At 40.9% G+C, this 11865-nt stretch overlaps 1 protein-coding gene across 1 annotated transcript; it reads right to left on the bottom strand.

The window, feature by feature from the left end:
• Positions 1 to 219: 219 nt before the first annotated feature.
• Positions 220 to 11716, bottom strand: LOC149283984 (F-box only protein 4-like). The gene is made up of 7 exons (XM_089497310.1): positions 11675 to 11716; positions 5216 to 5451; positions 4544 to 4764; positions 3487 to 3562; positions 2132 to 2307; positions 1111 to 1286; positions 220 to 303 (listed from the first exon to the last, which is right to left on the bottom strand). Exons 1-7 carry the CDS (start codon positions 11714 to 11716, stop codon positions 220 to 222), a joined length of 1011 nt encoding a protein of 336 aa, XP_089353436.1.
• Positions 11717 to 11865: the final 149 nt, after the last annotated feature.

Raw genomic sequence — 11865 nt, 5'->3', positions numbered from 1 at the left:
ATGATGCACAAAACAAACAAAAATAAATAGATACAGAATCTGGAGGTAATGATAAAATAGTTATGCAGACTTTTATTTATTTTTTTAAATGGTGCAAACAAAGCATATTTACATTTGAAATTTAAAACAAGTTACCGTAATATTTCATAATTGTTGAATATTTCAAATAAAAATCTTATTTAAAAAAGCTAATAGAATTAGATTAAGAATAATTAAATGTTACATCTTCCTTCCAACTTCACTAAGGATCCATTCAATTCCATCTGATAATCCATTAAGAGTTGACACTTCTGTATTTTGTACCTGCAAAGAACAAAAAGTGACATGTAAACCTTGCTAAAAATGTTTTCAGTAATTCATTCAAATTATTAATATGAACTCATTCAAATCATTAATATGAATTAATTAAAATCATTAAGATGAATTCATTCAAATCATTAAGTTGAGTTGCCATTTGTAATCAGGTGTTTGTGGTGGACATGAAGGTCTAGTACCGAGCTTATTGCCTATCCTTGACATGAAAACATAGAAATTAAGGTTAGGTAAGACCCACTGGACCCATCTAGTCTGCCAATTTTTCCTAATGAAAGACTCCGACCTTAAATAGTCCTTGGTCTCTTCTTAGATTCAGAAGCCATATGCCTATGACATGGACAAACTAAGCCTCGGACCTTAGAAAGGTCTTTATAAGGAGTGCAAGGTTATGTCCATGTCTTCTTTGGCACAGTATGCATGGACAAAGGGGTTTTTAAAGCATGTGGGGGTAATCACTATGATTTATTAAAGTTTTTTTTGGTTTTTTTTTCCTCCATTGAATATAAAAAGACGGTTGAAGATAGAAACAATTTAAGTGTGTAATTATGAGCAGTTATACACATGCTAGTATAATTATTGGCTGTTAAAAAAACAACTATTCAACATCATCTAAAATGTGAGATTCTGGACAAAAAGAATGCATTATAAGTCTTGCGTACTAAATAATATAATGCAACAAATGTCTGTTACTTCTTATAACTTGGGGAGTGTTATACTAAAAAATAATGAGTATATTTATAAAACATTAGCTTGAGACAAAGTCCTTTTTAGGAAGTAATATAAAATGCATCATACCATCCATGGTCGATTTAGCCTGTTTAGGCATAATTCATGCGCCATATAAACACATGGAATTCGCTGGTCCCCTGGGTGTGTAACACAAGATAAAACCAACACTGGTCTCTTCTGAGGTCCATACTCCGGGTCCGTCATGGCCTGTATCTGTGCTACTTCATCTTGACGATTGTGTTCTAAGAAAATAATTTTCAATAAAATGTAAAACACAAATAAGGAAAGCCTCCAGGTTTTCTTCTTGACAAGTGAATTACTAGAAGTATAAAGTAGCCACTTAAACTCAAGCAGCTATCTTCCAATCTTCCTATATTTTACTGTTCACTACAATAAATACATAAGAATGCATACGAAAGCAAACTTTACATTTTCACTGAAATACGTCCAAAGTAATTAAAATCTGGGATAGTCTCCATAAGGGGCCTTGTCTAACATAGTTGAAAAATAATAATGCAGTGGCAAAAAATTGCTTTTTGAGCATAATATATTAAAATAAGCTATTTGCTAACTTTTTTCCCCTGATTAAAAAAAAATAATGAATTTAACGATGCATTATGAAGGCTCAACCCTGAAGAACTGAAATTTAAAGCACATTTAACAAGGCCAGTTTGTCCAATTTTACAGAATAAAGTTGCCAGGGTTGGTGCTTTTTAATCCCTAGTTAAGTTATTCTGATATATATATATATATATATATTTATTTATTGTTTATTTATTTATTAAATGTGTATAATTCCAAAGCAAAGGGAGCAAAATTATATTTAAACTACATTTATCAGCCAGGAGAGTTTAATAGTGCAAACAAACCCTTCAATGCATCTGTATTATTTTTCTTTTAAAGAGCACTTGGGCAACAAGAAAACAAAAACTGTACACCATCTGCTACGTCTGCTTTCTATTTAGTCAAATTATAAAGAGTGTAATGCGGGATCACACTGCCAAGACCCCGTCATAGTTGGCAGCGGTATTTAAACAGGATATGGGATAAGTGTTATAATTCTTAGTAGAAACAAAGGGTAACTTGCCTCGGTTTGAGTCCGCGTTGGCCACGTAAATGAACCCATGCACGACTCTGCACACCTCCTTCACTTGCGGGATTAGAGAGTACGGGGCACTGGACCTGCTGTTGTCTGAATCTTCAGACACAAACATTTTATTCACAGCCGCATTCTGATCCACACGAGCTCGATCTCTCTCAGCCCTGTAAGACGCAACACGGGAGTTTTCATTCATCACCACATATTGATCAACTTTCTTTCCTCTGTCTCTCTGCTTTACCCTTTCCAGTCTGGAATTCCTTGTCGTGTTTATCCAGGCTATCCTCTACTTATTCTAACTTTAAATACTTAATAAACACCCCCAAAGCATATTATAAATCCCCCTTATATCTAGAACATGCATTCTGAAAGAAACCATCTGTTACCTCCCCACCGTTGATATCTCTACTCATTTCCCCAAATGGCCTTTATTGTAATGAAATTAAGAATTGTGAAACATTTCATATGTAAGGACAGCTTCTTGCATGAGAAGCTCACTGCGGTTGGTACTTTATTTTGCGTAGCAAAACATGTCAAATTTCAACTCATCTGCAATCCCATTGTTAATGCATAATCCCCATGGAGTATTAGGGATATGAAGTCAAGTCCCTTCCACAAGGGTAAGATTTCTCACTTTGCATTCTTGTATAAACCGTATTTGCTCGATTATAAGACGACCCTGATTATAAAACGACCCCCCAAAATCTGAATATTAATTTAGGAAAAAAAACAAAAAGCCTGAATATAAGACGACCCTATACGAAAAAAGTTTTACTGGTAAATGTTAATTTATGTAAACTATGTAAAATATTTTTTTAATAAAAGCTATGATTGAGAAAAAAAAATAATTTGTTTTTATTTTCCAACCTGCCCCCCAGTTATGCACATCTGCCCCCAGGCTTGCCACTCTGCCCCAGAAATGCCTTATACCCCCTATATGCCACTGTGCCTATGATACGCCTTTTAACCCTCTAAATGCCACTGTGCCCCATGAAATGCCTTTTAACCCTCTATATGCCACTGTGCCCCATGATATGCCTTTTGACCCCCTATGTGCCACTCTGCCTCCAGAAATGCCTTATACCCGTATATGCCACTCTGGCAGACCTTCCCCACCTGTCAGAGAGGAGAGTTCCCCGCACCGCACCGAGGAATTCTCTCTGACAGTCGGAGGGTATCAGAGTGAATTGTATGTGTCCATCGCGCATACACCCTCCGAATGTCAGAGAGAATTCTGCGGGGGATCTGGATCTTAGTCTCAAAGTCAGACCTCTATTTGAGATCTGATTATAAGACGAGGGGTATTTTTCAGAGCATTTGCAAATACGGTAATATTCATTTACCTTGTTCTGGAATATAAAGTCAAAATGTTGAATTTATGCTGATTATCGAGTTGAAAAGTAACACCAGATCCAATCCCTGTGTGGAAAAACAAGAGAAGGAAAATGGATAGCTTTCGAGTTTTGAAGTGCAGAGACCAAAACTCACCAAATTAGAATAAAAAACTACCCCAGAAGAATACTCCCGCAGGATCATCAAGCAAATCTAGGACAGCAATCGTCCAACTGTGATCACCCAAAATATTTTCGGGTCCTGACGGTAGAGGATATGTGTCTTTTAGTAGTATTGTGTGAGGTAGTGAGCTCACAGCAGTTCACTGAGTAGAACTCAACCAGACTTCTTGTCATACATTTATTTGGCATGAGAGCACCGAGGGGAGGACTGAATAGACCCGTATCTGTAGCAGTCGCTGAGCCACTGCTGGAGCTGGATGGTGGTACCGTAGGTACCTCGCGCTTACACTTGCGTCTCCTACAAGGGAGTTTGGATCTTCTAGTTACCCCTAAAGGGATACCCACTGAAGTCTTCAAAGGCGAAGCAACAAAAAGGCTCAACCCAGCCCCCCAAACAAACAAAAAAACAGCCCTTCGGGGTTCCACTGTGGCATTTTGCATTAAAAAAAAAAGTCAACCCAAAACCAAACGTTGACAAAAACAACTAAAATTTGCTGAGTGAGAATGCGTGAAGTTCTCATTGCTAGTGTTATAAACATTCCCTTCCACCAACCAGCCATAGATTAAGGCATTTTAAGTGAGACATACATAAAAAAACAAATGGTGCCGTGAAGAGTCCGAAGTGCGAAACAGAGCTCTTATTGGCATTGTGTGTGGTACCAGTGCCTCCACAACCGAACTAGGCTAACAAAAATAGCTGGGGGGGATTGCATATGGGGGATTCAAGCTAGAGCACATAAGACTAATAAAATCACTGCAGCCGCCTGAAAACACCATCCATTACATGAACTGTTTAAGAAAACTAAGCAATACATTTGAAAACTTATGTTATTCTGATATTAAAATACTTTTACCCCTTTCTATCCCCTTTAAAGATATGTCTTACCATGAATTTGTTTCTGAAGTATGCACATAACAGGAACCAGATCTGGAGAGGTCATCATTCGCGTAACCAGAGAGTCATCCATCTGTTCTATTCCAGGACCAAACATAGCAAATCGGGGTTCTCCATGTGTCACCAACGACTGCAGAAAGGAAGTGACCGCGCCATAAATGGGGTGCTTCGGACGTTGCGACTTTCTATTATTCGGACAGCATTTCAAATATCTATAAACACAGTAACATCTTATTTACACCGTGTCTGTCATAAATGATACAATTCAATACAATCCATTTAACTAAAAAGACATCGGGAGTTACAGTTGCAAGGACATGAAGTGTGATTGCGGCTTTGTAGAGAAGATGTTCAACTGAATAGCATTATGAGGAGGCTACATGGAAGCTGTGATGGAGGCCTGCCTAGGTCATTCCAGGGAGATCAGAAGGTCTTCTCAACCAGACAAGGATCCACAACGCTTGCAAAAGGGGGAGAGAGCGGAACAACGCTCCAAAATTGAAAAACTGGGATGTAGGGAGAGAAGTTGGGCCTTTAAAACATCCACCTCAGCTGACCTGGAAACTTACTGTACGGTGAATACATTACGAGGGAATCGCAACAGAATAGGATTTGGTTAATATGGGTAGAGAATATTGAGATCATGTTAATCAGATTACTCACATGGACATATAGTTATGAGGTTTCCCTTCCTGCGATTCAGAAAAGCAGGAGTTCAGGACATCCAGGTCCGGTAAGTTATGCCATTCAACAGACGGCCAAGAAGGAAGATCTCGCAGCAGGAAGTATCTCCAGAGCACGCGGTCCTGCACCAGCAGATCCCAGTAACGGCTGGTCAATCCAAGCACGCACAGATCTTGGGGTGACAGAAATGATAAGATATAGAGTTGCATATCCACCTGAAATATAGGAAACCAAAACAGTTTATCAACAAACCGAAACGGGAACACATATCGTTTCTGCAAATACCTTAAAGAGGGACAGATTAAAGTAACTTTTCAAAAATTTCAACTATTTTAGTTTTTGCATGAAATAATGTTTTCTGGTAGTTGCACATCAGCCATTAGTGTGTATTTTAGCTCTGTTACCTTATCTTAATTTACGAGACAAACACTGCGACTCCTTATCATACTGCCTCTGTGAAACAAGAGAATGGCTCTGTTTCAATCACCCAGACGGACAATCTTACTAACGAAAGTCTATAGAGGAAGGGACAGCCTTGGAGTCGGCAGATAATGGATGTTTACTGGAACAAAGTGAAGGTTTGTCAATACTAACCTATATTAATGTAGTTATTTATGCTCAAGGAGAAAAATATTTTTTCCAATGGGACTTCCCCTTGAAAAAGTAGATATTTGGTTTAAAGAAAAAAAGCCACCTGTCGCACATACGCTGATATCTGAGCCAAAGTGTATCAATATATCAACTGGGTTTCTGTACAGTAGGGCTGCAACAACTAATCGATAAAAATCGATAATGAAAATCGTTGCCAACGAATTTCATTATCGATTAGTTGGATCGATTTTATCGATTATAAGATGAGGGTTTTTTCAAAGCAAATGCTCTGAAAAATACCCCTCGTTTTATGCCCTGCAGTCATACTGATGATTGGCCCCGCCCTTTTATGCTTCCCAGTCCATCCCTGCAGTCACTCTGATGGTTGGCCCGCCCATTTCCTTATAGCATCCACACTGCTCAGCAACTCATCTAACAGTAAGTATAAAATTAATATTTGGGTTGCTAAAAGTTAGGGGAGGTGGGGTTTAGTTTAGGGGCAGTTATGGTTAATGGGGTCTTTAGGGTTAATTTAGGGGCAGTTATGGTTGATGGGGTCTTTAGGGTTAATTTAGGTGCAGTTATGGTCAATGGGGTCTTTAGGGTTAATTTAATGCTGAGGACTGAGGAGGCAGTTAGAGGTAAAGGGAGGGGGGGACAAGGGAATCTAAATCCTGGGGGCAGTGAAGATTAACCCCTTCATTCCCCTATAGACGTACCGGGAAGTCCAAAAAACGCCCACAAAGAAACCCCTATGGACGTCCCGGTATGTCCAGCCTTTCGTGCAGCGTCAGGAACACATCCCTGCCGCTGCACGGGAGACCAGGCTGCCGTTTGACAGCCTGGACTCCCCCCTGGCAGCAGAAGCTGGCATCGCCGGCTTTCTGCTGCCCGATCTCCCGTAACAGCTTCCGGCATGAAAGCCGGTAAGCTGTTACAGTTGAAAGTGCCCGATCGCGCAGTCAGCAGTGACGTAACCCGGAAGGCCATCGGAGGACAGGATAATATATAATAAAAAAAAATGTAAAAAATTAAAATTAAAAAAAAATATATCAAAAAATATAATAAAAAAATTATTAAAAAAACCTTACTTCCCATTGCCCTAGCATAACATCTAGCCAGTATAACCCTTCTGCCCCCGTTCACAACCCCCAAACCCGTTAAGCCATAGGCATAAAAATTATACAAAATTGTACACCTTATAGTATGCTCCCTGGTGCTGGGAAAGTCTGGAAAATCTATATAAAATTAGGTATTTCTGAAATCAGGACACCTGAATTGATAAACTTGGAGGGGATTTTCCATCACTTTACCTAATTTTGTGAGGATTCAGAGGGAAAATGTAAAAAAAAAAATTGTTTATTTTTCTAATCTTCGCTAGTTTTTACTAAATTTCTCATTCTAAATTTTCAGCTAATCATCCAACTATGGTATCAAACGAAAGCTCTATCTCTCCTTGAAAAAACAATATATAGTTTACATGGGTACACTATTCACAGGAAAAGAGAATCATCGCTAAACCGACATACCCCAAAAATGGCAAAATTGCTCTGGGCTTTGAGGTACCAAAACCCCCTGGGATTGAAGGGGTTAATCCAGTATTTATTTATAAAAGTTTGTGCCAGTGTACTGCGAACGAGTCTGTGAATCTATGAGGGTACTTTGGCATATCTAGGGGGCATAAGGCATATCCGGGAGGCAGTGTGGCAAGCCTGGGCTGAAATGTGCATAACTGGGGGGGCAGGTTGGGAAATAAAAACAAGAAATGCATTTTTATCAAAGTTTTTTTATTCTGCTGTTTGTTTTTAACATCCTGTTTGTTTATTATATTATTTTAAATAACTAAAATTTTTTACATTTCCTTTCGTGACCAAAGATTTTAATCCTTTAAGTGACTGGCACTTTTCTTTTCCATTCTTAGTGCACCCACACAATGTATTATTTTTTTCAGGGATTGCTGGAGTTTCCTCTCTATACCCCTTTTTTGGATAGACAAAACAAATCTTACAAATTGGAAATATTTTAAAACTGAAACAAAATTAATATAAATAAGCAGACTCCACTAATATCATCATGACATCATAATGGGTACCATCCAGTTCCAAAGGGTCTTTAAAGACCTCAAAAAGATTTCCAGTCCAAAAAAATGAAGAATAAAAACAAATGTTTTTTTTTAATGAACAAATAGGTGGCCAGACACCTGCCGCTCTTAATAGAAAGGGTTTTTAATGCATATTTCTAGTAAGGGGGCAGGTGTCTGGGCACCTATTTGTTCATAGTTAACCTCTTAGGGGAAAAATTCCTTCTTAATTCCAAAAGGCAATGAGAGTTTTCCTTGGATCGACAAGCTCTAAAATATAAATGTTTATTCTATCATTTATAGTCCTGTATATTCTGCTTTTCTAAAAAAAATATTTTTTTTTGCGATCCATTGTACCGTATTTCCCCATGTATAAGACGCACCTATTTTAGAGAAATTTGAAATTTTTTTACTGGAAAGGGGACCTGCTGCTTACCTGTTTTGCTCAGCTGCGTCTCTTGGTCCGCTGCGGCTGCACAGGAACCCAGTGGAGTCACGTGAATGTACATCGCATCACATGACTCCGCTCAGTTCCTGTTCCTGCTCGAGCAAGGCAGAGAGGAAACAGTGGCCCCCACGGAAGTCTGCGAGCGGCAGCAGAAGATCTGCAGTTCAGGTAAGGTGGGGGGGAGTAAATGAATGTGTGTATGTATGTTAGCATGGATCCGTGTGTAAGGGGCACAGGGAGGAGGCACAGGGAGGCTGAAAGTGATGTGCATGTACCGGCTGCCTGAGCGTGATAGGAGTGCGATTGCTAACAATTGCTAGCAGCTAACATCAATCACACTCATATCATGCCCAGGCAGCCAGTAAAATAACTTTATGTAATATTTCAAAAAAAAAATTTGGGCCCCCAAAATTATACGGTATTTTGTAGCGTCACCTCTCTTTGGAGTGAATTCCGTAGCTTTATTGCCCTTACTGTAAAGGATCATTTCCTTTGTTGTGTATGAAATCTTCGCTCTTCCAGTCTCAGAGGATGACCTCTGGTTCTTTGTACATTTCTATTATCGATCAGGTCACTGGAGATTTATTTATTTATATCGGCCCCGCACATATTAATACAATGTTATAATATCCCCTGTAGGACGCTGTTTTTTTTTAGTGTGTATAAATGCTACTTTTTTAGTCTCTCTAGACCAGTTAATATAATGTATCGATTTCCAAAGTTTTTGGTCCCATTCAATCTGCTCTTTTGTGCCGTGTCGCGCAATGGCTTTTTCTGGTTTACTGTCCGAGGCGTAAGGGTAACAAGGGAGACTTAAGTATGAGGCCAATTGCCCTGTTTAAGGGCAAGTAACTGACAGGCCTGGGGCTATTCCCTATGTATGAATATGGGGCTTCATAAAAATCAGGGGCCACATTTAGAGTCTTCCCTCCACCAACTGATGATGGCCCCTAGATCTATGATGCCCATAAGCTTATTAATAGTAGTACCCCAATACTCTGCCCTATATGTGGGGTAACTATAAAAAAAATAAGTGGTTTTGGTGCAAAGTATGACAGGTTATCTTATCACCATAGGAGATTTTCATTTTCATCTTAAAAAGAGACGGCTGAGGTACTGAAAGGTTGTGGGAATTGTTTTCCATCTTGACCCAACAGAACTAATACCCCTAAATATTCCTACATACACTACCTTGGTTGCTATGGTGATAAGACCACTTCTAAAAGTTTGCACATGAACCCCTCCTTACATAGAACAAAAACCCCTGACGATCTCACTCACCGGCAGCCCACACAGCGGAGCGTGTCCCGGATCCGCGCTCTCACTCGCGGTGCCCAGTGACGGTCTGTCCTGGTTACCCCGTCCCCTCACGCTCTGCAGGTACCGGGCTCTGAGCTGTCTGAGGCCCTTTATTATAACGGCCTCCAAAGGACTCCACTCCAAAGGAGATGCAGCGCCTCCTTCAGCCATTGAGAATCGCGTCTGATGCCAGGCTGGTATCCTTGGCAATGACTGGCGCCACCCGTGGGCTGGGCAGGAGGATGGGCACAGAGATCACAGTCCAGCTCGGGCTGCCGCGTGTGCGGAAACCGGCCCCTGGTATCCGCGTTACGTCATTCTTCTCCTTTAAAATGCGATACTTTGTACCATCTCATGACTTCCTGTTGCACCGAAAAGTTCCAACGTCAGAACGGGAGTGTCGGCACAGTCAGCTAGTACCCGGCGGACATTCCAGCCGCTGCGTCACGTGACCCCGAAAAAACTCGGCTAAGACTGGCGAGAAATCACGTGACCTTTACAGCGCTCACCTGACGCCTGGTCCCTTGTCATAGGCGGCGGTGGCGGGCGGTCATAACGTGCAGCTCTCCGATAGCGAATGTGTTAACCGTATGAGGCCTGCCAGCGTTTCGCAGCAGACTTATGCCCGCTTTAACTCACTCAGCTCCGGCCCTGACAGCCCAGAAACCCCAAATAAGAAGAATCCCCATCCGTTGGCCTGTGGAGCCCAAAATGGACTGCGTGGTGTCACCATCACCCCTTAATAAGCACAGTCCTGTTATATTTAACCTGCAGTGTGTGTTGGAGCTGCTACCCCTCGCACACCTCAGAAGAAGGCCCAACTGCTTAGGGGTGTGATTGTAATAGGACTGCTGATAGCTATAGGACTAAAAAAACGTATTAAAGAACGTTTTACTGCAAATTATATAACAATTCTATAATTTTATCGTTTTGGGCCTACTCCGGAAGCTTTTTCTTGTTATCTGCATCTAGCCACCAGGGTTGCATCCACAGAGGGGGTGGTAGATAAATGGAAGAGCCTCCCATCAGCAGTGGTAGAAGATAATATAGTCAGGGTTTTAAACACGCGTGGAGTCTTTACATCGGGAGAACCAGGCAGACTAGACGGTCTAACGCGTTTTATCTGCCATCAAATTCTATGTCTCTATAAAAGGACGGCTTTAGACGGCATTTACTTTTTTTCATTTCTGCCGAGCAGCAAAACGCACATTCAGTGCTTTATCTGGGAAATGTGTTTTCAGGGAATCGCTAAAGGGGCATCCGATTGAACTTGCTGGATGTTATCAGTCCTCCTCTGCCGGACCGCCACATCCACAAGTTTATTTTCTTTCCGCTTATTACTATTACTTTTTGGATTCTACAAGCCATGCGTATATACTTATCTAATTGCCCTTTTCTCCTAGAAGAGCTGTAAAAATGTCAAATGAAAAACACAGCTTCATCCATCGTGAACCAGCCAGCAGTAAGAAATAAACCCACTCAGAAAGCCTCATGTTATTAGGCGTAGAAAACCTCGGACGTATAAACCAGGCACAGGACCTAAACTGAATATGGAAATAGACAGCAAAACCACACGTCCATCCAATAGGGATCAAACTACGTCAAGCAACACTGAAACCGGATTCTGTTCTTCATACTCAAATGATGATAACACATTGGATTAGTATAGAAACATAGAATGTGTCGGCAGATAAGAAGAGTTCGGCCCGACCAGTCTGCCCGATTTGTTATCAGACAAAAACTTATCTATCCAGCCCAAAAGTCATTCATTCGCTTTAGTTTAGGCTTTATAGATATGTTTTCATTGCTAATCTGTGTTTGCCACTACACTGTTTTCTGGGAGAACATTGGAGATACCTGCGACGGTTACGGATTTGCCAGAGCGACCTGGTGACAGAGAAGCATAGTTCAGAGGTGAAGAGCAGTAGTGGCCTTCACTGAAACCCAGAGTCAGTGTTGCCTTACTGCATACATCAGACCTAAGGGCCCTGTGGCATTGGTGGACACATAGGGAACTAACCCTACCCGCTGCAGCAAGGGCCAGACGGCCAGGTACATACATGATTCAGCTATGTCATATGAAGTCTAATATGGAGGTAGCCCACGGCGCTCGCATGCACATATGCCATGTATCTGTGATACTGGAGAGAGAACTGTAGGCATGCACATGTAGCCCAACAGGTGGTCATTTACAGATGATGACAATAATTC

Source organism: Sceloporus occidentalis, unplaced genomic scaffold, assembly GCF_023333645.1.
Source record: "Sceloporus occidentalis isolate IW3139 unplaced genomic scaffold, rSceOcc1.0.p SCAF_101, whole genome shotgun sequence".
NCBI lineage: Eukaryota > Metazoa > Chordata > Lepidosauria > Squamata > Phrynosomatidae > Sceloporus > Sceloporus occidentalis.
Note: the sequence above shows the minus strand (reverse complement) of the source record. Positions and strands in the feature narration are given on the sequence as shown.